The 26,595-nt window shown below is 47.7% G+C and overlaps 1 protein-coding gene across 1 annotated transcript in view; it reads left to right on the forward strand.

The window, feature by feature from the left end:
• The first annotated feature begins 971 nt into the window (after positions 1 to 971).
• Positions 972 to 26,595, forward strand: part of PHLDB3 (pleckstrin homology like domain family B member 3) — a 35,090-nt gene continuing 9,466 nt past the window's right edge. Inside the window, exons 1-10 of the mRNA XM_056847161.1 lie at positions 972 to 1,234; positions 5,585 to 5,731; positions 6,130 to 6,267; positions 7,694 to 7,822; positions 8,717 to 8,872; positions 13,331 to 13,441; positions 18,904 to 18,990; positions 21,097 to 21,195; positions 22,944 to 23,037; positions 24,820 to 24,988. Coding sequence (XP_056703139.1) covers positions 974 to 1,234; positions 5,585 to 5,731; positions 6,130 to 6,267; positions 7,694 to 7,822; positions 8,717 to 8,872; positions 13,331 to 13,441; positions 18,904 to 18,990; positions 21,097 to 21,195; positions 22,944 to 23,037; positions 24,820 to 24,988 — 1,391 coding nt within the window. The 5' untranslated portion in view covers positions 972 to 973. The remainder of the gene's footprint in view (positions 1,235 to 5,584; positions 5,732 to 6,129; positions 6,268 to 7,693; positions 7,823 to 8,716; positions 8,873 to 13,330; positions 13,442 to 18,903; positions 18,991 to 21,096; positions 21,196 to 22,943; positions 23,038 to 24,819; positions 24,989 to 26,595) is intronic.

Below are 26,595 nucleotides of genomic sequence, written 5' to 3' on the forward strand. Positions count from 1 at the left end.
GTCAGTGGAACCTCCATATGCCAAGACCTTTGAGCACCAGTTGGTGGGGGATAGACAAACAATGGGTGAAGACTGAGGCCTTCATAGAGGAATGATTCTAAAGAGCAGTCAAAGGGGGTGGGGGAGTGGCTCTTGTGACAGCACATCTGCTTGGCATGTGGAAGGTCCCAGGTTCAAACCCTGGGATCTCCATCTAAAAAGATCAGGTGGTGGGTGATATGAAAGTCCCCCCTGAAACCCTGGAGAGCTGCTGCCAGTCAGAGTAGACAATACTGACCTTCATGGGTCAGTGGTGTGATTCAGTATAAGGCAGCTTCATGTATTCAAGAGCCAGCATGGTATAGTGGTTAAAGTGTTTGACTAGGATCTGGGAGACCCAGGTTCAAATCCCCACTCTGCTATGGAAGCTTGCTGGGTGACCTTGGGCCAGTCACACACTCAGCCTAACCTTCCTCGCATGGTGGTTTTGAGGATAAATCAGAGGAGAGGAGAATGACGTAAGCCGCTTTGGGTCCCTGTTGGGGATAAAGGTAGGATATAAATAAAAGGTAGTAAATAAAAATAAAGGTAGTAAATAAAATAAAAAAGAGATAGTAGGAATTCCACCAAATATATTTCCCAGTACTTTTTCATTCCCTCTGCTTTCAGTTTTGGTATATTAAGACCGGACAGCATGGATTAAAATGTTATACGCCTCCATTCTGTATAGTTTGTATTGAATGCATGTAGCAAAATCCTCACTCCTTTAACAATGGTCTTTACTACCCCTTCACTTTCCCCAAGAATGTTTCGCAGGTTTCTGTTTCTGGACTTTTTGGAACATTTGGCTGGTGTGAAATAGGATGCTGGATTTGGTGGATCCTTGGTCCGATCTTGCAGGGCTTTTATGTTTTCAGGCAAAGGCAGCAATAATGAACAAGAATAATAGCACCAGATTTCTTCTTTGTGGTTGCAGATCATGTGTCCTTGAAAAATGGTTCTCCAGAATGCAGATGCCATGGGGGTGCTCAGCCAGTCGGAAGCATATCCTTGTCCAGCTGCCTTGGAGAAGGCTCATTTGGAGGATGTGTGTCTGCTGAAATGCCATCGGTCACCAGAGAAGGAGGGATCCCTGACTCGGGGTAGTGCAAGAGGAGACTTGCTCTCTTCGGAGAGTGTTTCTAGTCCCGGGGGCAACTCCAGTGACAGTATGGAAGATGATGAGGCCAGCAGCACGGAGAGCGCCCAGAAAGGGGTGAGCGCCGGAACGGGCGATCAAAGGGTGTTTTCATATTGGAATTGAGACATTTGCTTTCCAAACCTGTGCCAAAGAGGAGGCGAAGAGAAAGGCATTTGTAATGTGAATGAGCATTCTGGCTCGACGTTCACCTTTCGAAAATGTGGCACAAACAGGATTGGCCTGCCTCATTTCAGCAACCCCACATTTGAGTAAAGGGAGTGGCAGCCTGACTCTGATCAATGTGCCTGTATGATGCGTATCTCTGGAAACACCTGTCATGTTTGCCATTTACATTTGTAGGTGTATGCTTAACCAAAAATATAGCAAAATGTGTTCGCTGCAGGCTGTTTGGGGTGCTTTTGGACTGTTTTAATGAGGATCAGCTGCTTTGCTAGAGGAGTTTTGCTCTTTGTTCAGTAATGGATATGATCTCACCAGCTGGCTAGTTTCATTGACTGCCTGGTGAATTCTGTACAGTACTAACTGCAATAGCTGTAATAAGAGGGTTTCATCCAAAAATAAATGGGTATGGACTGTCTTTTTTGGCATTAAGCATAATGGACCGTCTTTTTTGGCATTAAGCATAACGTCTGCTCACGCTATGTTTATTGCTCAAAATGCGTTTTAACATGTTCAGAACGGGTGGTGTATTTTAAGGATTTATGACTGCGACAGCTAGGGTTGCCAGCCTTCGGGAATTACAACTAAGCTCAAGATGAAAGAGATCCCATGGAGAAAATGGTTCCTTTGGAGAGTGAATTCTGTGGCATTATACCCCGCAGAGGTTTCTCCCCTTCCCAAACCCTGCCCTCCCTCAATTCCACCTCCAAATCTCCAGGAATTTCCTAACCCGGAGCTGGCAACCCTAGCAACAGTATGTGTTAAAAGCAGTCACATCGGCAGAAATGAAATGTTGTCTAAATTATGCTACTTGGGCAATTCTGCATAATTTTGCAATTTTGCATAATTTATTCTGGTTTTCCTAATCATAGGGAGGGATTAAGGCATCAATGCCCCACTCCCAATCACTGGAAATCAGATTCAGCAATCCCTCTGGATTTTGAGATTCCCGCAAGCATTATCTATCTGTTTTCAAGCATATATTTGCAACCATAAACACTAGAAACTTGCTGCTGCTTCTTTTTTAACTGAAAGTTGAGATTTTCAGGAAGCTCAATTATATATCAAATGCCATATTCTGCTCCTTTTCCTTGCAAGGAGCTTATGTCTTCCATTTTCTGCAACTGGTTGACGGATCATGCCCAAAGAGTGCTAGTTAATGGTTCCTCATCCACTTGGAGAGAAGTGACTAGTGGAGTTCCTCAGGGATCTGTGCCGGGCCCTGTGTTGTTCAACATATTTATAAATGATTTGGATGAAGGAATAGAGGGGATGCTTATTAAATTTGCAGATGATACTAAATTGGGAGGGGTAGTAAATACGGTAGAAGACAGAGCCAAAATGCAGGATGATCTTGACAGGCTGGAGAAGTGGGCTTGAACTAATAAAATACACTTCAACAAAGACAAATGTAAAGTTCTGCAAATTCATAATTATAGGATGGGGGAGACTTGCAGTCTTGGGCTGCATCAACAGAAGTATAGTGTACAGATCACGCAAAGTGATGGTATCGCTTTACTCCTCTCTGGTTAGACCTCAACTAGAGTACTGTGTTCAGTTTTGGGCACCACAATTTAAAAAAGATGTAGACAAGCTGGAACGTGTCCAGAGGAGGGCAACAAAGATGGTGAGGGGTCTGGAGACCAAGTCCTATGAGGAAAGGTTGAAGGAGCTGGGTATGTTTAGCCTGAAGAGGGGAAGACTGAGAGGGGATATGATAACCATGTTCAAGTACTTGAGAGGCCGTCATATTGAGGATGGTGCCGAGTTTTTTTCTGTTGCCCAAGAAGGTCGGACCAGAACCAGAGGGTTGAAATTAAATCAAAGGAGTTTCCGTCTAGACATTAGGAAGAATTTTCTAACAGTTAGAGCTGTTCCTCGGTGGAACAGGCTTCCTCGGGAGGTGGTAAGCGCTCCTTCCCTGGAGGTTTTTAAGAAGAGGGTAGATGGCCATCTGTCAGTAATGCTGATTCTGTGACCTATGGCAGATGATGAGAGGGAGGGCATCTTGGCCATCTTCTGGTCACTAGGTGTAGGGGGGGAGGTAGTTGTGAATTTCCTGCATTGTGCAGGGGGTTGGACTTGATGACCCTGGTGGTCCCTTCCAACTCTATGATTCTATGATTTTATCTTCACAACAGCCCTATGAGGTAGGTTCGGCTGAGTGGTAGTAATTGGCCTAAGGTCACCCAGCAAGCTTTGTAGAAAAGGGAAGATTTGAACCCAGGCCTCTCCCACTCCTAGCACGACATTCTGACCACTACACCACACTAGCTCCTAGTCAAAATGAGCCAGTATGATATAGTGTAGCGTTGACCTTAGACTGGAAATATGCAGGTTCAAATCCTAGCTTGGCCCTGGGGGATACTGAATCAGTCATTGGGTTGGATCCAGACTAAATCTCCACTAACAGAAGGGGAGGGGTCCTTCCCACCACTTCCCCCTTCCTGCTGCAGCCCCATGATTTGCTGAGGGTCCTCTGCAGATACAGCATTTGGGGAGATCAGTATGAGAGAGGGAGGCAGGAAAATTCTGATGGAATTGCCTTCCGCTAGTAGAAAATTCATTCTGGATCCAACCCACTGTCTCTCAGCCTAAACTACTTTGCAGGGCTGTTGTGCGAATCAACCAGGGAAGGGAGCCATGCACACTTCCTTGGAGAATAGAGATGTCATAAATAAAGCTCGGAACGGTGTGATTGTTATGACTACATAAAATGTGTTAGCGGACTAGTGGGCTATTGAGTTTTTGTATTTCACGCCCCAGAGTGTTTATAGCTAACAGCAGAACAGGGTGCCATACTATGCATTGTCATTGTGGCAATATGTTCATATCCCCACTCTAAATAGAATTTTTCAGAGTTGTATCGCTTTCATGGAGATGAAGATGGCACAGATATGATCTTCTCCACACCGAGGACACACCTAGCCAAGATATCTATGAATGGCTTTGCAATCCTAAGCAGAGTTACACCCTTCTAAAGCAAATGTTTTCATTGGACTTACAAGGCTGTACCTCTGCTTAGGAAAACACTAGGAATCATCTAATGTCCTTAATTTTCTTAAAAGTAGTCATGCCTTTCTTGCAGCATTTCTCACATACAGCATCTCCCATCCCCCTTCCCAATTGACTGTTAGCCTCAGTAAGAAAAAAGAACATTGAGCCGGAGTGGTGTAGTGGTTAAGGATCTGGGAAACCGAGGTTCGAATCCCACCTCAGGCATAGAAACTTGTTGGGTGGCCTTGGGCCAGTCACACATTCTCAGCCTCGACCCTGGTAAGTATTTGGATGGGAGACCTCCAAGGAATACCAGAGGCGTGACACAAAGGCAGGCAATGGCAAACCACCTTCGAACATCTCTTACCTTGAAAACCCTATGGGGTCGCTATAAATCAGCTGTGACTTGATGGCAAAAAAGAGGAAAAAGACAGGCTGCTTGTCTAGCCAGTCTTTTTTCTCTACTGAGTCTAATTGATGCTGGAGGGGGGATGCATTTTGTACCTGGAGAATGTCATGGGATAGGGAAGACTTATCCTCCCGTCCCGGTATTGCAGACCTGATCCAAATTGGTCCCATCCCATGGTTACTTTTAAAGAAAGTTAAAGAGATCTTAGAGCTGAAAGTAAACTGCTAAGGAGTACTGATAAGAACATGGCTAAGTGGTATCTCAGAGCTTCTGTTTTGAGTTCCCTAAGGGAGACTGTAAGAACATAAGAAGAGCCCTGCTGGACCAGACCAGTGGTCCATCTAGTCCAGGAGCCTGCCTCACACAGAGACCAATGAGTTTCTCTGGAGGGCCAACAAACAGGGCAGCGAGGCTGAGGCCTTCCCCTGATGCTACCACCTGGCACTGGTGTTCAGAGGTTTACTACTTATGAATGTGGAGGTTTCCTTTAGTAGCCACTGACAGACCTATCCTCCATGAAGCTGTCTAAGCCTGTTTTAAGGAAGATTTACTTTTACCCCAGAGATGTCTTGAGGTCCAGTCGTAAATCTCTGACGTCTCATCTCAATGAGCCCTTATTTGTCTTTTTCCTAAATGGAAAAACGCCAAAACATTTCTCTTCCCCGAAGGGGAGGTGCTTCGGTCCCTTGATTATTTCAGCTGTCCTTTTGTGTATGTCCCCCAGTTATACGATATCCCTTTTTGAGACCGAGTAACTACAATGGCATGTAGAATTCATTTGGAACACATGCCACCCTTGTGTATGATTGACTTTTAATTGTACTGTGCTTCCTTCCTAGTATGAGAGTCCCAGCGCAGGAAGAAATGGGTGTCCCACGAAATGTGATCACCCGCCGCCACCCCGTTATCAAGGTCTGAGCAAGATCTCGGCTCTCGAGAACAGGATCAAGGAGCTGCATCACCGGAAGAAGGAGGTGAACATCGAGGTACGTCCAGGCCTGTTCCTTTCCCTCCCTAGTGTCACGGGGACAAGGATGTCTGGAGGGCAGCCAGCGACACCTGTCAAACAGGTATTGCAGAGGCGCTGCTCCCTGGCAGGTAGGGGAAGGCAGGGGAAGGATTGGGGGAAAGTCACAGATAAGACAAGAGTTTGGAACCGGCTATTTCCACAGAACAGGGGAACCCTGCATTGTGGCTCTCCTACTGTGGGGAGTGCATCCCAGTGGTTAGGGAGATGGGATCTCCCGGGGTTTCTGTCCCCCTTTATCTGCATGTCTGTTTGCACCTCTGCCCCCTGGTGGCTGCGCAGAGGCTTGCAGGCCGTTGGTGCCGCGCAGACTGGATTTGCACCCAGAACTTTTAACATGGTTCCCCTCCCCAGCAGTTGGAGTTGGAAGGGGCCTTGCTGGAAGGAGAACTGAAGGGAGAGAGGCAGGAGCTGCGGCGGGAAGAGGAGCGGCTGGTAGAGCTGCAGAGGCGGCTGGTGGAGACGGAGCGCAGGTGCCAAGCCGAGCGAGAGAAGGTGAGGAGTGGCATGCCGGCTTTCTCCTCCTGGGCGGCTTCCCTGGGTGGCTTTCAGCCTGACTCCTTGCCAGTTGCCTCCAGGGGCAGCTGAGGACACAATTCACGTTGTGTACACCTCTCCCTCTGTTTAATTTCTGAAATGGAGGCAAAGCACAAACTGGTCACGGTTGGAGATAAGTGCGGGGATGCACCATTGTGCTCGTTTAGTTGGATTTAAAAAGATAAAATAAAAAGGTGTGTATGGTGGGGGGAGAAGGAGCTGACACTGAAAAGCACAATCATATGAAGCTCAGAGTTTACCCCCAACTTTGCACAAAGGCAAAGGTCTGTTACTGATTTCCCTTTACAACTTAACCAAATGTTTCTCATGGCACTGTAGAGGGCCGTGGCTCAGTGGCAGAGCATCTGCTTGGCATGCTGAAGGTCCCAGGCTCAATCCCTGGCATCTCCAGCTAAAAGGATCAGGTAGCAAATGATATGAGGGATCTCTGTTTAAATCCCTGGAGAGCCCCTGCCAATCTGAGTGGACAATACAGACTATGATAGATCAGTGGTCTGATCCAGTATAAGGCAGCTTCATGTCTTCATTTGTAAGGGAGGGGGCCATGGCTCAGTGGCAGAGCATCGGTTTGGCATGCAGAAGGTCCCAGGTTCAATTCCCCACACCCCCAGTGAAAAAGATCATGTAGTTGGTGATGTGAAAGGGCTCTTGGAAAGCTGCTACCGGTCTGAGTAGGCAATACTGACCTTAACAGCAACAGTCTGACTCAGGGTAAGGCAGCTTCATGCGTTCAAATGCTTTAGAGGATGAGGCTGTGACTCAGTAGATGCAGAAGGTCCCAGGTTCAATCCCAAGCAAATCCACTTACGAAGATCAGGAAGCAAATGATAGGAAAACCACCTGAAAACCTGCAGAGCTGCTGCCAGTCAGAGTAGACAAGACTGGCCTTGACTCAGAATTTGCTTTCCTTAAAAACTAGAGGCCTGCAGGCTTGCTTATTTCCATGCAGTCTTGCTTATTTCCATGAACTCCTGGATGTCCTTGTCTTTGTGGTGCCTGCCCACGTTCCTGCCATTTCCTTCTCATTCTGTCGTCTCTCCTCATTTTTCTTCCCCCTCAGACTTCTCCCTCTGCCCTTCTCCTCTCCTCACTTGCTGTTTTGCCCGTGTTTTCAAATTCAAGATAAAACAGGTCCCTGAAAACGCGGGGAAACGCAGGGGGAGAGCGAGGTGACTTCTGATGGGCTGAAACGTCATGCATACCAAACAAAGGCCCGAAGTCGTCGGAGGGGTGATTGCGAGGGATAAAAGGCCATCGCTTCTCATTGAGGGGTTAAAGCTCTGCCTGCTGAGGAAGATGCTACTGGATATGTGTTTTCCCATGGGAATGTGGCAACTCTAACCCTGCCCTCTTTTTTTGGCAGGAGAAGGCGCGGCTGCAGGAGGAACGCCACAAGGTTGAGGAACTGCAGCGGCAGCATGCTGAGTCGCAGACTCATCTCGACAACCAGCCCGAATCCATGCGGGAGCGGATGCAGAGTCAGCTTCAGGAGGTGAGTGCGGAGAAGGGTTGAAAACATCAGGAGAGGGGTTGAAAACATCAGACGGTGCAGGCAGAGAACTCTTCTTAGACTGGAGGTGGGGCAATTGCAAAGTTATCTGCGAGGTGTGGTGGTTGGACTAGGATTTGAGAGACCCAGGTTCAAAGCCCCACTCTGCCGTGGAAGCTCACTGGGTTACCTTGGGCCAATTGCACACTCTCAGCCTAACCTACCTCACAGGGTTGTTGGGAAGATAAAATGGAGAAGAGGAGAACAATGTATGCTACTTCGGGTGCTCATTGGGAAGAAAAGTGGGATATAAATGAAGTGAATAAATAAATATCCCCCCTTATTTTTTAAAAAAATCCTCCCTACATGTAGAAAACTAGGTATCAGGGTTCTAACTTAATCTCCTCTCTAATGCTAATGTTGTATGTGCAGGATTTTTTTAGGGGGGGGCATTCAAGCAATGTAATTCCACTGCCCTCCATTCTTAGCACCTGCAGTGTGATTTCCCCCCTCTCCTGCCCAAGATCTCCCTTTTGTGTTTTTTTTTTTTTGTCATCAAGTCTTATCTGATTTATGGTAATCCCTTGTGGAGTTTTCAAGGCAAAAGATGTTCAGAGATGGTCCGCCTTTTCCTGCCTCTACATTACACAGCTTCTATTCCTTGGAGGTCTCCCATCCAAATACTTGCCAGGGTCGACCCTGCTTAGCTTCTGAGATCTGTCGAGATCAGGCTGGCTTGTGCTGTCCAGGTCAGGATCATAAACCAGCTCAAACTCTTAGCCTGGAACTTTCTGCCTGCTTGCAATTATATGCTAATCAGAAACATGGGCTCTAACTGATGGGTCCTACTGCCCTAAGGGGTGGAAGCCAGAAGTTGATGCTGACTATCTCCCCCAGACATCTGAGATGCTTGATGGAGCCTTACGGAGCTATGAGGATCTAGAGTTCCAGCAGCTGGAGAAGGACAGCCGTTTGGAGGAGGAGAAAGAAGCCACCTGCCAGGCCCTGGCTCAGGAGATCACGCAGCTTCAGAACAACATTAACCAGAGGAAGGTAAGAATCCACGGGCCTGATCCCTGGGGATCCAGTTGCAGGGCTTACATAAGAACATAAGAAAGTCCCTGCTGGATCAGACCAAGGCTCATCAAGTCCAGCAGTCTGTTCACACAGTGGCCAACCAGGTGCCTCTAGGAAGCCCACAAACCAGATGACTGCAGCAGCATCCTGCCTGTGTTCCAAGGCACCTAATATAATAGGCATGCTCCTCTGATCCTGGAGAGAATAGGTATGCATCATGACTAATGTCCATTCTAACTAACAGCCATGAATACCCCTCTCCTCCTCTGATACTAGAGAGAATACCCCTCTCCTCCTCTGATACTAGAGAGAATAGGTATGCAGCATGACTAATACCCATTCTAACTAACAGCCATGAATACCCCTCTCCTCCATGAATATGTCCACTCCCCTCTTAAAGCCCTCCAAGCTGGCAAGCCCTCCAAGCTGGCTTAGAGCCAGGGTGTCAAACATAAGGCCTGGGGGTGGGATCTGCCCCTTGAGAGCTCAGGTCCGGCCCGCGAGCCAGCCAAGGCAGCCACACACACCCCTTGATCTGGGCTGGGGATGCATGGCCTGGCCCAACCAAGTGACATTTATGTCATGTCCGGCCATCGTAACAAATGAGTTCAACACCCCTGGCTTAGACGTTATAGCTCACCCCAGTGGCTGTCTTGGCAGGAGAAGTTGTGTGGGTTGTTCCTTCTTCGCCCACTGTTTTCCTGTGCGGCCCTTTGTGTATGTTCAGTAAGCATGTGTTGCCAACCTCCAGGTAGTTGCCAACCTCCAGGTAGTAGCTGGAGATCTCTTGCTATTACAACTGATCTCCAGCTGATAGAGATCAGTTCACCTGGAGAAAATGGCCGCTTTGGCCATTGGACTCTATGGCATTGAAGTCCCTCCCCTCCCCAAACCCCGCCCTCCTCATTCTCCGCCCCCAAAACCTCCAAGTATTTCCTAACCTGGAGCTGGCAACCCTAGGCAGAGGCCTTACTTGTGAGTCAGAGCTTTAGGCCCATGTGCCGTGGAGGCGACATGCAAATCTGGATCCTTAAAATCAAAACCCGCAATGCTAAATCGATTTAATGGAAAGTGTAATTGTCTAGATTTTTAGGGAGTGCTCCTATGCAGGTCTACATGGAAGTAAGTCCCATTTTATTCAGTGGGTCTTACTTGTAGGAAAGTATTCTTTGGAGAGCAGCCTTAGTTGGGGGTAGGGTTGCCAGGTCCCTCTTTGACATCGGCGGGAGGTTTTTGAGATGGAGCCTGGAGAGGGCGGGGTTTGGGGAGGGGTGAGACTTCAATGCCATAGAGTCCAATGGTCAAGGCGGCCATTTTCTCCAGGGGAACTGATCTCTATCGGCTGGAGATCAGTTGTAATAGCAGGAGATATCCAGTTAGTACCTGGAGGTTGGCAACCCTAGTTGGGGGAGGAGGCAGTTTTTAAATGAGTGATGGTAAATTTTAAGCAGTGGGGCCACCATGCATTTGTTTGTTGGTTTTAGGCTATTTTGGTTCCAGAGTTTTACTGAGTGCAAAAGAAATTGTTGACATTGGTTCTTGTAGGTTATCCGGGCTGTGTAACCGTGGTCTTGGAATTTTCTTTCCTGACGTTTCGCCAGCAACTGTGGCAGGCATCTTCAGAGTAGTAACACTGAAGGACAGTGTCTCTCAGTGTCAAGGGTGTAGAAAGAGTAATATATAGTCAGAAAGGGGTTGGGTTTGAGCTGAGTATTGTCCTGCAAAAGTATTGTCCTGTAAGTATCAAGATAATGTGCTAATGAGGGTATGGTATGTTAATATGGAACCATTGTATCCTGAAGTGATCTGTTAATGTGTGTAATCCAAAACTAATCTGTATGGCTATTGTTGAATGTTGTCTTTGTCTGGAGGTGTTTCAGGGCAGGAAGCCAAGCCTTATTCATTCTTAAACTCTCCTCTTTTCTGTTAAAGTTGTGCTGATGTTTGTGAATTTCAATGGCTTCTCTGTGCAATCTGACAAAATAGTTGGTAGAATTGTCCAGTCTTTCAGTGTCTTGGAATAAGACCCTGTGTCCTGTTTGTGTCAGTCCATGTTCAGCCACTGCTGATTTCTCAGGTTGGCCAAGTCTGCAGTATCTTTCATGTTCTTTTATCCTTGTTTGTATGCTGCGTTTTGTGGTCCCGATGTAAACTTCTCCACAGCTGCAAGGTATACGATATACTCCTGCAGAGGTGAGGGGGTCTCTTTTGTCTTTTGCTGATCGTAGCATTTGTTGTATTTTCTTGGTGGGTTTAAACACTGTTTGTACAACAAATACAACAAATGCTACGATCAGCAAAAGACAAAAGAGACCCCCTCACCTCTGCAGGAGTATATCGTATACCTTGCAGCTGTGGAGAAGTTTACATCGGGACCACAAAACGCAGCATACAAACAAGGATAAAAGAACATGAAAGATACTGCAGACTTGGCCAACCTGAGAAATCAGCAGTGGCTGAACATGGACTGACACAAACAGGACACAGGGTCTTATTCCAAGACACTGAAAGACTGGACAATTCTACCAACTATTTTGTCAGATTGCACAGAGAAGCCATTGAAATTCACAAACATCAGCACAACTTTAACAGAAAAGAGGAGAGTTTAAGAATGAATAAGGCTTGGCTTCCTGCCCTGAAACACCTCCAGACAAAGACAACATTCAACAATAGCCATACAGATTAGTTTTGGATTACACACATTAACAGATCACTTCAGGATACAATGGTTCCATATTAACATACCATACCCTCATTAGCACATTATCTTGATACTTACAGGACAATACTTTTGCAGGACAATACTCAGCTCAAACCCAACCCCTTTCTGACTATATATTACTCTTTCTACACCCTTGACACTGAGAGACACTGTCCTTCAGTGTTACTACTCTGAAGATGCCTGCCACAGTTGCTGGCGAAACGTCAGGAAAGAAAATTCCAAGACCACGGTTACACAGCCCGGATAACCTACAAGAACCAATGAACTCTGACCGTGAAAGCCTTCGACAATAAATTGTTGACAGTTGGGTTTTGGCTTCCTGGCAATGAGGGTACTCTTGCCAACTCTGAATTGGGAAATTCCTGGAGATTTTGGGGGTAAAGCCTGGGGAAGGTGGGGTTCAGGGAGGGTAGGGACCTCAGCAGGGTATAACAACACAGATCCCACCCTTCAAAGCTGCCAGTTTATTCAGGGGAGCTGTTTTCTGTCATTTAGAGGCCAGCTGTAATTTGAGGAGACCTCTAGGCCCCACCTGGAGGTTGGCAACCCTAAGTGAGTGGGAGGAAAACGTTCATGTGGTCCTTTAATCTGTAAACTGATTCTTTGGTACAAAGGCTGAGATGATACATCCACTCAAAATTCGTGCATTGTTGAAAACTGTATTTTAAAAATAAAATAAAAACAACACCAGACCTCTATTGACTAAGGCCTTCCAATACGGCAACGCCTTCCAGTATCATAATTCCAGAGGGATGGTTGTGTTAGTCTTTGTTGCAAAGTTAAATGCAAGTATCGTTGCCAACTCCAGGTTGGAAAATTCCTGGATATTTGTGGGTAGACTAGGGGTTTGGGAATGGGAGGGACCTCAGTAGGATATAATGCCACAGATAGGGTTGCCAACCTCCAGGTACTCAGCACAGGAAAGGTATAGTACAATGTAACAACAACTATATTGTGTTTAAACCTGCAGTAATAAACAAGCAAGTGGGAATACACACAAGTAGCACATTTACAAATGTATACAAAATATATTTGTAAATGTGCTACTTGTGTGTATTCCCACTTGCTTGTTTATTACTGCAGGTTTAAACACAATATAGTTGTTGTTACATTGTACTATATCGTTCCTGTGCTGATTTCCAAACCTTACGGTAGTGGCACGGAAGTGCTTTGATTTTGGGTTGCCACCTCCAGGTACTAGCTGGAGGTTTCCTGCTATTACAGTGGATTTCCAGCCAATAGAGATCAGTTCCCCTGGAGAAAATGGCTGCTTTGACAACTGGACTCTATGGCATTGAAGTCCCTCCCTTTCCCAAACCCCGTCCTCCTTAGTCTCCCCCCAAAAAACCTCCCGCCGGTGGCAGAGAGGGATCTGGCAACCCTAGCCACACAGTCCACCTTCCAAAGCAGCCATTTTCTCCCGGGGAGCTGATCTCTGTAGTCTGGAGATCAGTTGTAATTCCAGGAGTTCCCCAGGCGGTGCCTGGAGGATGGCAACCCTAAGAAGCCCAGTGGCATCTCTGAGACAAACAAAATTCATCCCAGGAGATGCTTTTGTGGGTCAGGGTTCACTTCATCGGCTCCGAGAAGGGTACAGCCATAGCAGAGGAACTTGAAGTCACTGTCTAGCGTGGAAGGGAATGCAAAGGTGAAAGAGTTCTGTCCTGCCCTGCGGTCTTTGGGTTCTAACTGAGTCCTCTCCTCCCATCCAGAGGAAGGTGCAGAGGTTGGAAGGGCAGGCCCGTTTGACGCAGGAACAGATGGTGGGCGAGAGCCAGCGATTTGAACAGGAGAAGGGAGAGGCCGTCCGGAGTCTCAACGTGGTAAGCAATTCCCAGCCTTGCCAAGAGCCAGGGAAGGAGCTTGGAGCTGTGTTTCCCAATCTCTCACATACCAACCTGTTCCCCAACGCATTGGACAATAAAAACAGCATTCGAAACCTGAGCCTGACTGTCTGAGCCGTGTTTCCCAACCCCCTGCCTTCCAGCCTGCTTCCCCATCCAATTCGACAATAAAAAGAGAATTCAAACCTAGTTCCCCATCACTGAATCTCATTTTCTAGCCTGAGGATTTAAGAAAACGAAACACCCACAGAAATTCTGGCTTCTGCTTTTCCTGGATGTTTCTAGGAAGATGAGTTTTGAATGCATACTTCTCACATAGCTAGGGAAATCCTTTCTCCTTTGGTTTGCCAAACTCTGAGCACTTTTCAGAAGGGTAGGAAGGTCAGTTGGGTAGAGTCTGGTCATTTAGCTCTAGGGCTGCTAGGTTCGGTTTAGGAAATACCTGGAACTTTTGGGGGTTGAGCTTGAGGAGGGCAGGGTTTGGGGAGGGACTTCCATGAGGTGTAATGCCAGAGAGTCCACCTTCCAAAGCAGCCATTTTCTCCCGGTGAACTGATCTCTGTCGCCTGGAGATAAGTTGTAATAGCCGGAGATCTCCAGCCACCACCTGGAGACTTCAAAACAAAACAAATCACAGCACTCTCAATAATTGAACATGCACAGTTTATAGAAAATGAATCATACTATAGAACATGACTAACTAACCTATATGATAACATGCAAAGATATGACTAAACACGCAAGAGGTACTGAACAGCAACTATGTACAGTATATACAAAAGACGGCATGGCCAAATTAGCCAAAATGGTCAAGATGGTCAAAATGGTCCCACAATGTACTGATAGTGATCATAGGTATACACAGTCCAAAGCCAAAAGCCCCAAAACCGGCTTGAACAATCTCACGAATGTGACGGTTGTATTCCGTTTCGCTAGTGGTACCAAGGTCAAAAAAATCCCTTGAAAAGGGTAACTTCTTATTCCTGGTGGGACCCACAAGTCGGATGTTCAGGACCGCATAGAAAAGGACGCAAATCCCAGGTAATTATTTGCGTTTCACCAAACGAGGCTTCATCAGCCTATAGGTATGAATTGCATGTATTAAGATTTTTTATATATTCAAAGCATTTTTGATTCATTTTAATACATATTTAATACATTTTAATATATTTTATTTTTATTATAATCAATGTATGTATAAGACTCCTAAAGAACAGAGATTAAGTATTAAAAGTTAAAACAAGCCTTGTTTGTCTCAAAAAGTTTTCCAATGGCCTTAAAAAAGGTCCAGTATTTTCAAAAAGAGAATTTCTGCAGGGATATTGTACTAAACCCGTGTTGGCGAACCTATGGCACACGTGCCACTTCCGGCACGCATAGCCCTTTCTGCCGGCACGCACAGTTCCTCTAAGCCGCTGGCCTTTCCGGCTCTGCCCTGCCCCGGATGGGGGAGGCTGTAGCCCAGGGGTGGGGAACCTTCGACATCATTGGCGGTGGCCCCCAGACTCTCCCACAGAAGCTGCCGCCATTGCCGCCGCTGGAGCTTGCGCGGCCAGCCAGGCGAATGGGAGAGCGGGGAACAGAAGCCGAGCGCCCACACTCGGCATGGCCGGCGGCTTCTCCGGCGCCCTCTGGGCCTGTGCGGGCAGAGGGGCGTGGCTGGTCAGTGGGTGCGAAGGAGGCGCCCTCTGCCCCACCCTGCTCGCCTCTCACAAGCCTGTCGCCGCGCCCCACCGAGTGGCAAATCCAAGGCAAAACCTCCCATGCATAAATGGCCTCTTTCTTTTTCTGTCTCCCTCTGTCCTTTTCTTTCTCTCCCTTGCTCCATTTCTTTCTCCCTTTCTCTCTCTTTTTCTTTCTCTCCCTCCATTCCTTCCCTTTCCCCCTCCCTTCCCTTCTTTCCTTCCTTCCCTCCAGCGGCTTCTCCGGCGCCCTCTGGGTCTGTGCGGGCGGAAGGGCGTGCAGTCCTGTTCCACCTTTGAAGTGCCCACAAGCTATCCTCCAAACACCTTTCCATTTGTCTTGATATGTAGAGAGAAAACACTAAGGAACTAGTTGCCAATCTCCAGGTACTAGCTGGAGATCTGCTATTACAGGTGATCTCCAACCAATAGAGATCAGTTCCCCCTGGAAAAAATTGCCACTTTGGCAATTGGGCTCTATGGCACTGAAGTCCTTCCCCAAACCCCGCCCTCCTCAGGCACCACCCCAAAAACCTCCCACTCATGGCGAAGAGGAACTTGGCAACCCTAGCCTCTCCCTCTGGGCCCCCTCTGGGGGTGGTATTCAGGTTAAATTGCCGCATTGGCACTCAGCGATAAATAAGTGGGTTTTTGGTTGCAGTTTGGGCACTCGGTCTCTAAAAGGTTCGCCATCACTGTACTAAACCATTCTTTCTAAGTACACCTCACCCTCTGAGACCTAGCTGATGATAGTTAGTCAGTGGAGGCACATATATGTATAAGACTCCTAAAGAACAGAAATTAAATATGGAAAGTTAAAAACAAACCTTGCCTATCTCAAACAAATTTCCAATTGCCTTTAAAAAGGTCCAGTACTTACAATAGGAAGAGAATTTCTGCAGAAATATTATGCTAAACTATTTTTTCTAAATAAGCATCTCCCTCTGTGACCCAACTGTCAATAGTTAATCATTGGACGCACATGTATGTATAAGACTCCTAAAGAGTAGAGATTGAATATAAAAAGTTAAAACAAACCTTGCATGTCTCAAGAAGATTCCCAATTGCCTTAAAAAAGGTCCAGTGCTCTCAGGAAGAAGAGAATTTCTGCAGAGATATTGTGCTAAACTATTCTTTTTAAATAAGCCTCTCCCTCTGAGACCCAGCTGTTAATGGTTAGTCATTGGAGCCACTAGCGAAATGGAATACAACCGTCACATTCGTGAGATTGTTCAAGCCAGTTTTGTGGCTTTTGGCTTTGGACTGTGTGTACCTATGATCACTATCAGTACATTGTGGGACCATTTTGACCATCTTGACCATTTTGGCTAATTTGGCCATGCCGTCTTTTGTATATACTGTACATAGTTGCTGTTCAGTACCTCTTGCGTGTTTAGTCATATCTTTGCATGTTATCATATAGGTTAGTTAGTCATGTTCTAGAGTATGATTCATTTTCTATAAACTGTGCATGTTTAAATATTGAGAGTGCTGTGATTTGTTTTGTTTTGAAGTTCCCATTACAGCACCGGGTGATTCTTATTTTGTACTTACCACCTGGAGCTTGGCAATCCTGCTTGAGGCCAAACTAAATGAAAGGGTTTTTAACAAATTAAGTCCTGGTTCCCCAGACCCAACTTGAGTTTCCTGCAGCTATGTACCAACTGCAGAAAAAGGATTCTAAAAAGTAAAGGAGAGCCCAAACAGTCTGGGAGCACCACCGCAGGGCAAAGGGTTCCTGCTTCCCCCCCACACACACACCCACACACCATTTTCTTGAGTGGAAACAGTGCCGGGGGGAAGGGGAAGGAGTTATTTCCCCATTTTTTGCTGGAGCATTCTATGCATTACTTTTAAAAAGCCATTTCTCACGGCTGCTATGTGGTTGAGGGGAATTCGAGCTCATTAAAAACCCTAATGTGTACTCTGCCCTTGGCAAACATAACCATGAGAACCAGTGTGGTGTAGTGGTTAAGAACGGTGGACTCTAATCTGGAGAACCGGGTTTGATGATTTCTCCACTCCTCCACATGTAGCCAGCTGGGTGACCTTGGGCCAGTCACAGTTCTCTCCGAACTCTCTCAGCCCCACCTACCTTACAAGGCGTCTCTTGCTGGGAGAGGAAGGGGAAGGAGATTGTAAGTCGGTTTGATTCTCCTTAAAAAGTAGAGAAAGTCGGCATATAAAAGCCAACTCTTCTTCTTCTAACTACACATACCCATAGCTCAGCAACTTCTCTGAGCAGATTTTTGTGTGTTCTATTTCCACAATACATTTACTGATGCTGCAAATCTAAAAAAGGAAAACCAGAGTCCGGGGGTCAGGGTTCTTTTTTAAAAATGCAGGAAATTCCCTGAATCTTTCCTGCTGTGGCAGTTAAAAGAACTGCAGAAAGGAATATTTTCATCAGAAAAACTGCACCAGAGAAAGGGTTAAGAAACCCCTTTCCTTCCCGTACCCATTTTCTACCCAAATTGTATCCTCAGCTATATTACAACAAAATCTGCAAAAAGGAGCTTGGGGAGGGGGCAGCAGCAGCAGCTATTGCTATTTGTGAGTCTGACGCAGGATTTGAACTTTCATGGGAGAAGCCAGCTTGCTTCCAATATGCCTCCATGCTTAATGGCTAATAAAGCAATACCACAAAGGCGCCACGTGGTCTCCAAAGCACTCCGGGGAAACAGATGTCTAAACGGGACGTCCCTGGAGCTTCCTTTTCTTTAGATGAAGTAAGGGTGAGCTCCCGCTTCCCCTCCCCGCTCACAAATATCCTGAGTGGGAGATAATGTGAGTTGTTTTGCACGGGAGCGCATTGGGTACAAGCGGGTTGCAGTTGGTACAGGGATGTGATCCACACTGGCGAAAAGCAAGGTGGGCAGGGGGTGGCATTTCACAATAGAAGGCTGGATCAAGATAAAAATAAAATCGAAGCTGAGTTCCAGAAGCATGCAATTAATAGCTGCCATTTTGGATTGGTAGGCTTGCCAGCTTGCTGGAACCATCAGGCAATTGCCCGCCAATCCAGCAGGCCGCTCAGAGAGGCATATGCGCACATGCACAGCTGCGCACGACGTGCTTACATCACTACTGGGTTTACTCCTGGAAGCACCGCATCGCGATGGGACGCTTGACCACTCCAACCTGGGGCTTTGAGTGGCAAAACGTCCCGTCACGATGCGGCACTTCTGGGAGTAAATCCGACAGTGACTTAAGCACGTTGCATGCGGCCGCCCAACCCTGCCCCCGAAAAATTCCCGCCGGTGAAGAGGGAGGACCTGGTAACCCTAGGGATTGCAAGGCCCTAACGTAGGGTTGCCGACTTCCAGGTACTAACTGGAGATCTCCTGCTATTACAACTGATCTCCAGCCGACAGAGATCAGTTCCCCTGGAGAAAATGGCCCCTTTGGCCATTGGGCTGTATGGCATTGAACTCCCTCCCCACCCTCCTCAGACTCTGTCCCCAAAACCTCCCGCTGGTGGCAAAGAGGGACCTGGCAACCCTAATCTAACAGCTCTGCCTGGTTGATGGGGGAGGGCTTTATTCTTTTGTGCCCCTCCCAATTTTTGTTTACTGTTTTATATTTGCCACATTATATGAATCTGCTTTTATTTTATTGTATTTTAATCATTTGTTATTCTTCTGGTGCTGATTTTGCATCGAAATAAATTTTGACTAACTGACACAAAGGAAGGCACGCTTCTCAACCCAGACTTTAGGACGGCTCTTAGGTAATCTCTTTGTCTGTCTGTCTGTCTAGGAGAAAAACCGTCTAATGGACATGGGCCAAGCGTATTTAGAAGAGAATGGGGGGGACTCTGCAGACACTGAGCAATCCCTCACTCAGGTGAGCACTTCTGGAGATTTTCTGCTCTGTCACCATCTCCGTGAAGGCCAGCTTTCCTATTCCCTGGCTGGGCACTCCAGACACCAGTGGGTTCGCTGAACAGTCTGGTGGTATGCCGTGATGGTACACAATGTAAGGTTGCCAGCGTCTGGTTAGATTTGGGGCTGAGGTTTGGGGAGGGGAGGGATCCCAGCAGGGTATAATGCCATAGAGTCCATTCTCCAAATCAGCAGGGGAGCTGATCTCTGTCATCTGGCGATCAAGTGTAATGCTGGGAGATCTCCAGGCCTCACCTGAAAGTTGGCAACCCTATATGCAAGGAATCCCAGGCCTTGACCCTCCCACTTCATGATACAGCTCCAGTGCCTTTAACAGCTGTGCAGCAGGCAGAAAGCCAACAGGAGCAACTTTCCCCTGGTGTAGGGAGTGCTGAACCCGTCTGTGTGGCTGAGAAGAGGCCCAGCTGAAGAGGGGAAACAGAGGCAGCGTTTGTGTCTGAAAATGTGGAGCAGGACAATGTGGCGGGGGGGGGGGAGCAGTGTCATTTTGAAGACGCAGAAGTGTGGAATTTCTTAGACTGATTGATTGACAGTGCACTACAAAAGAATAAGGCACTTTGTATGTGCAAAAAACCCTTGCAAACAGTAGGTCCCTGCCCCAAGGAGCCTAAAAGCTAACCCAAACATGTGTGTGTATGTGTGTGTGTGTGTGTGTGTGTGTGTGTGTGTGTGTGTGTGTGTGAAGTTCCACGTATTTTGGTTTTGTTTAAGTTGGGGGTGAAGAATAAAGAGAAGTAACTTGATGCCCAGTGGACTTTTCCCGTTTATAATGGAGGCAGTTTGGCAAATGCAACACAACATATTTCCTCTGTGCGGTGCATTTGTTTCTTTGTCACAGGGGCGGACAGTACCTTGGCTACCAGGGATTTTCCTCTGGAAAAACTTTCCCGTTCCCCATAGCCAAACAGCAACTGAGTGGATGGGAAGTCCCAGTGAGGAGAGTTGACCTTCAGGCTTTTTAAAGTACTTGCTTCTTTTTCCACATCTCATCTAAGTTCAATCCAAGTTCATATCTACCTGTTCCAGGTTGCTCGTTTTCAAGGTCCAACGCCTCTAGCCATGTCCTGTGCTTAATACCCCAAACCTTTCCATAGTAGGGTGAAAACAGTTGTCACACTTTGAAAGTGATGGGACCTCCTTCTGTCCTGGGGTGTGCTTTGAAAGTGGCACTTCTGTATTGTTTTCAGAATGGTCATATATAAGCAGGAGAACATCAGCCTGCCGTGCAGGGGTGCCTATTGGCTAGCACCTGTAAGGTCACTAACACATCATCTCCTCTACACATCCCACCCCAAGAACAATTTAGCAAATGTTCTTCAGTGCTTGTAGGTTTTATTTGTTTGGCAATGAGAAAGATGAACGAAACCTCATCCCACCCCCACAAAAAAGTCAGATCGCCTGTCTGATGGATAAAGGGAGGAGCAAGATGTTGCACTGGCTGTTCTAGCATTTGACTTGCTGGAGCACATGTTATGCAGCTGGGCTTGCACCTTGGGTGAAGAGGGGCCGTGGCTCAGTGGCAGAGCATCTGCTTGGCATGCAGATTCAATCCCCCACTTCTCTGATGGAAAGGATCAGGTAGTGGATGATGTGCAAGACCTCTGCTTGATACCGTGTAGAGCTGCTGCCAGTATGAGTAGACAGTGCTGACAATGATAGACCAGTGGTCTGATTCAGTATAAGGCAGCTTCCTGTGTCCATGAGTCCACTGTGGCAGTCTTAAAGGGGAGGGGCTGTGGCTCAGTAGCAGAGCAGACAGTTTGCCCAGAGGGTCCCAGGTTTGATCCCTGGCAACTCCCATGGAAAGATTTTCTGGATGCTGGTGTAGGAAAAGTTGCCAGTTGCCATAGATGATGCACCAAGTGTTTGACAGCTCCAGGCATGTTTACGTCTTAGAAATCTTAAGTCTGTTCTCTACCCTTTGCTCTTTTCTGTCCTAGCACCAACCGACCAAGAATGGGTTTAGTACTTCCCGCACAGATAAGCAGTCTGCACATTTGTCCTTTCAGCTGTGCCCCCACGTTGATGTGTCTGTGTCTTTCTGCAGCTCACTTTCACCCAAAAAACGGATCGGAAGGTCATTGTGTTGGGCTCCGACCAGTCCGACTCGTCCTCCTGTGTCTTCTCCGTCCGCAGCTCTGTCAAGGTCTGTCTTGTCCTCTTTGGTCTGTGTTTGATTGTAAATGTCCCTTCCTTTTGCCTGTACGGATGCAATCCTGCTCCCTTTTAACTTCATGTCATCCTATTTTGCTGCAGAAAGGTGGGGAGGTTGGGGCTGGTGTTGCTTTTCTCCTTTTTTAGGAAGGCACAGGAAACACCCCAGGGAAAGGTGGGTGGAGCTATTGGGTTCCTGAGGTGTCCTTGAGCAGGGGACAGGTTGCGGGTTGTCAGCGCATTGTGGGGGCGAAGGCCAGAGGTTAGGGTTCCCATTTGCACATTTATGGCGGGAGACCTGCATCCAATTGCAGCCCGTGCCCTCTGATGCACAGCTGATCAGCAGGTCAAAGAGGGAGAAGAATCATGCTGGGGAGAAAAATGAAAAAGAAAAACAAGGCTTCGTCTGCTTAGCAGAAGTTCTAACCATAGAGTTCCTGACCATTGAGTTCCTGGCAACTGCTAGAACTATTGTTGTTTCTGGGTATGTCCAGGAATTGCCAGGAACTCTGTTTCTGGGTATTTCTAGGAATTGCCAGGAACTCTGTGGTCAGATTTTCCGGTAAGTAGCTGAAGACTTTGTTTTTTCATTTTTCTCCTGGGACACTCCCCCCCACCCCACAACTCTCCCTTTGGTTGACTGGCAGCCCTACCAGAGATGGAGCAATCAGGTTGCCCTTTGCTTGGAGGTTCATCAGCCAAAGCAAAGATAAGGGATAGCAGGGGACTCTGTAGCAAGCTGGGAATGTTTTTCCAAGTCTGTTAAACAAGCCTTGCGGTTCTGGGGTGGATTCCGGGGCGTTTGCTAGGGCAGTTGTCTCCATGGGTCGTCGGGACCCTCAGGAGGGTCACAAAGCGTCACCTGATGGGATATAAGTCACTGTTGCTTTGTGGAAGGATCAGCTAAAGGTACAGGCGTAGGCTGCATGCTGAGTGGAGAAGCGGGAGAACAGAGGGGAGCTCACGCAGTGGTGGAGTGGATTTCTTTTTAGCCCAAGTGGGTTCAAAGAATCTGGCTCCTCCTCTGCTCATTGTGGAGAGTGCAAAGTCTTTATTTGACATGCTGTGCTTAGTGGTTGTGGTGCTTTGTTGTGTGCGCGCCTTATTGTTTTTGTGTTGCTGACGTTTTGTTCCTTCTGTCGATGAAGCAAATAAAATTTCATGCAAAGGAGAAGAGGAGTAGTAACATTTTTTTTATATAAAAGAAGTCGTCTAGCCTAACATAACAAGATATAATGCAAATGTACAGATGCCGAGATGGAGTGATTTACCAGATACCGAGAGCCAGCATGGTATAGTGGTTAAGAGCGGTGGACTGTAATCTGGAGAATTATCTGGAGAACCAGGTTTGATTCCTCACTCCTCCACATGAGCAGTGGAGTCTAGTCTGGTGAACTGGATTTGTTTCCCCACTCCTACACATGAAGCCAGCTGGGTGACCTTGGGCTAGTCACAGTTCTCTCCGAACTCTCTCAGTCCCACCTACCTCACAAGGTGTCTGTTGTGGGGAGGGGAAGGGAAGGTGACTATAACCCTCTTTGAGACTCCTTAAAGGTAGAGAAAAGCGGAGTATAAAAACCAACTCTTCTTCTCCTTCTTCTTCTCCTCCTCCTCACTTTTTGCCAGGGTGCAGTAAAACCAACAATAAAAGAGATGATCAAGGCTCCTTGCAAAGGACAAGGAGCAAAGGTTGGGTGTTCACACCAGGCCTGATTCTCTCCCTGTTGCCTTTCTGCCCAGGGCTCAATCGGACTGCAGAGAACCGCAAGTCTGCCCCGGAGGCGTGGGGATCGCCTTGCCACCAGAACAGCACAGCGCCCCCTCTCAATGCACGGTACAAATTACCTAGGATAGGGGAGGCATGCCAATTCTGGGTTGGACAATTCCTGGAGATTTGGGGGTGGATCCTGGGGAGCTGGCATTTGGAGAGGGGAAGGGGCTGAGCACGGACGTGATGCCAGAGACCCTGCAGGGACGTTTCCCCGCGGTCACCCCCACCGACTGCTTCGGGGCTTCCTTTTGATTATGCTTGCCTTTCCCGCCCATCAGAGGTCTCCTTGCTCTCCCGGCGCGTTTTGCCAACACTTTCCAGATTCTGGCTAAAACAGCATCTGGAAAACGCAGCAAAACTCATTGGGAAAGCAAGGAGACTTCTGAGGGGTGGAAAAGGCATGCATAATCAAAAGGAAGCCCGAAGCAGTTGGCAGGGGTGACCACATGGAAATGTCCCTGCATGAAAGGCCTCTGTCCTTCAGAGCTGCCATTTTCTCTAGGGCAGGGGTCGGCTAACCATGGCTCCCGAGCCGCATGCGGCTCTTTGGCCCGTTGAGTGCGGCTCTCCAAACTTGGTTCGGAGCCCCTGCTCTCACGCCTGCTCGCGCCAGCAGCCGGGCTGCGGAGCCGGCGCGCCTGAGAGAGCGAGCGAGCGCGAGAGTGCAGGCAAGCGGGCGCGCTGTCTCTCCCTCCCCTGCCGTGGAGAATGGCCGGGTCCCCCTTTCCCTTGCCCTCAATGGTTGGGAGGCTAAAGCCTCCCCTCCCCTACAGCCGCGCGATTGCTGGGCGGGCGGCTCGGCTCCTGCCCCCCCTCCCACCTATCAGTTGTTGGGCGGGGCGGGCTTCCTTTGGTAGACCTGGCCTCCGGCTGAGTCCCATTGGGAGGCCATGTCTACCCACTGGCTTTCTTGGCGGTAGACCTGGACTCCGAGGAGGGGAAAAAGTCCCCTTTCAGAGGCCAGGTCTACCAATTGGCTTCTATGGGCCTCCGGAGGCCAGGTCTACTGCCAAGAAAGCCAATGGGTAGACCTGGCCTCCCAATGGGACTCAGCCGGAGGCCAGGTCTACCCACTGGCTTTCTTGGCGGTAGACCAGGCCTCCAGACGAGGACTCCAGACGGGGAGGGGGAAATGGCAGGGACTTACAATTTAATTTTTATCAATAAATAAGATCACTATTAAGTATATCAAGTTTTATTCAGTGTACCTATAGTTTAATTAAGACTTAAAACTTTAATTAAAGTTTATTAAGTTAATTAAACAGTGTACCTACCTATATAGTTTAAGTTTAAGAAATTTGGCTCTCAAAAGAAATCTCAGTCGTTGTACTGTTGATATTTGGCTCTTTCGACTAATGAGTTTGCCAACCCCTACTCTAGGGGAACTGATCTTGTAGTCTGGAGATCAGCTGGAATGCTGGGAGAATTCCTGCCCCCCCCCCCGGGGCAGATGGCAACCGTAAGACTGCGGGAACGGAGCATCGGCAGCTGAAGGGAGCAGGGTTTGAGCTCTCAGGAGGCATCTTTGGCAGGGCTGCCGCTCAGAGCCCCCACCGTCCTCCTCAACAACGATCGCCTGTGGACCCCCCTCTCCGTATACCACCGAGACCCAAACTGAAAATCCTAAGAAAACAAACTGTGTGACTTTGCAAACTTTGCAGAGGTTCAGGGTGCCTCTGCCGGGAGTCTTGTATTTAGGCTGCGTTTCTTGATGTTTCCCACAGTTTTGGAAGGCTGTGGTCTCTCTGGGTTTCCGGTAGCTTCTGGGCCCTGATGGGACCACTTTGAGGATGTTCTTGAGGGTGCTCAATTCTTTCCTTGTCTCTCCCCCTCCCCCGTTCCCAGGTGCTCTGGACCCCAGCGTGCTGGCAGCGCAGCTCTCTGGCGGGGGCAGCGGGTCCTACCTGGGCGGCACTGGCCTGCAGTACTCGCGTCTCAACAACCCCCTCTTCCAGCTGTTGGGCGGCCAAGGGGCCGTGGGCCAGCTGGGAGGGACCACTCAAGGAGCTTACAGGTGAGTTCAGGCCCTTGTTGCAGCCTTTCCCCTGTGGATATCTACCTGCCTCCTAGGGTTCCCTTTTCCCTCTTATGGTGGGAGACCTCCAGGTAATTGTGGCCTTGACCTAGGGTTGCCAGCTCTGGGATGGGAAGTACCTGGAGATTTTCGGGGTGGAGCCTGAGGAGGGCGGGGTTTAGAGAGGGGAGGGACGTCAATGCCATAGAGTCCAATTGCCAAAGGGGCCATTTTATCCAGAGGAACTGATCTCTGTCACCTGGAGATCAGTTGTAATAGTGGGAGATCTCCAGCCACCATAGGGTTGCCAACCTCCAGGTACTAGCTGGAGATCTCCTGCTATTACAACTGATCTCCAGTCAATAGAGATCAGCTCACCTGGAGAAAATGACCACTCTGGCTATTGGACTCTATGGCATTGAAGTCTCTCCCCTCCCCCACCCTCCTCAGGCTCTGCCCCCAAAACATCCCGCCAGTGGCGAAGAGGGACCTGGTAACCCTAAGCCACCATCTGGAGGTTATGAGAAAAAGAACACCTATGCTATAATAAATTAATAATAAATAAATATAATAAATAAATAAATTAGTAAATATGAAAAGATAGCACTAGGCTCAATAGTATATGCAAATTACAAATTTATATAAACAAGATAATAACTAACTAATACACAGTGTTGACTACCACCTATGTGAATACATAAAAAGACATATTTACAAAGGTACTTTTTTCTATACAAGCACAAACGCTTTGTTAAATTCTTACAAATTCAATCAACTTGTAAGCGAAATATTTCTTATGCCTGCGAGGCTTAAATTTGCAAAGAACACTGTGTATTGGTTAGTTATTATCTTGTTTATATAAATTTGTAATTTGCATATACTATTGAGCCTAGTGCTATCTTTTCATATTTACCACCTGGAGGTTGGCAACTCTACCTTGCCCTCTGATGTTCACCTGATCAGTGGGTGGAAACTGGGGCCAAATGGGGGAGTGCTATCTTCCTAAGGAGAAAAAAGAAAAGTTAGGTCTTTTCTACTTACTGGAAGTTCTGATCTTACAGTTTCGGTCAGTTCTGATCTAAGAGTTTCTAGAGCTAACCTTGTCCCTTCTGGGTAGCTCTAGGAATCGCCAGGAGCTCTACATTCAGAATTTCCTGTAAGTAGATGAGGATTTTTAATTTTAATAATTCTCCTGGGAAAGTGCTGTCCCACACCGTCTTCCCAAACAGTGTGTCTCTCTGTTGGCATCTTGGAGCCCTCCAGCCTGTCAAAGATACCTTTGGATTTTCTATTGCGTGAAGCTCATAGGTGAGGACTTGGGATGTACCTCATCCTTTGCTGGCCTGAGTGTTTCACTGTCTTGGGAAGAAGGGGGACAAACAACTAAACACTTTATGATTTCCAAGCAGCCGCAGGAAGGAACCTATACGCTACCTTTCAAAAATGACAGGAGCAGATGCACGACATTGCCATTCTTATAGGCACTTCTGGTCCTAACATGGAAATTTGTTCCCTGCAGTTTCCAGTTTAAGGCATATGGGTGGGATCCTGTAGGCCCATTTCCCTGATGCAAGGAACCCTCTTCTGAACCCTGTTGTCGGGGGAAT

This window comes from Euleptes europaea, chromosome 3 (genome assembly GCF_029931775.1).
Source record: "Euleptes europaea isolate rEulEur1 chromosome 3, rEulEur1.hap1, whole genome shotgun sequence".
Classification (NCBI taxonomy): domain Eukaryota; kingdom Metazoa; phylum Chordata; class Lepidosauria; order Squamata; family Sphaerodactylidae; genus Euleptes; species Euleptes europaea.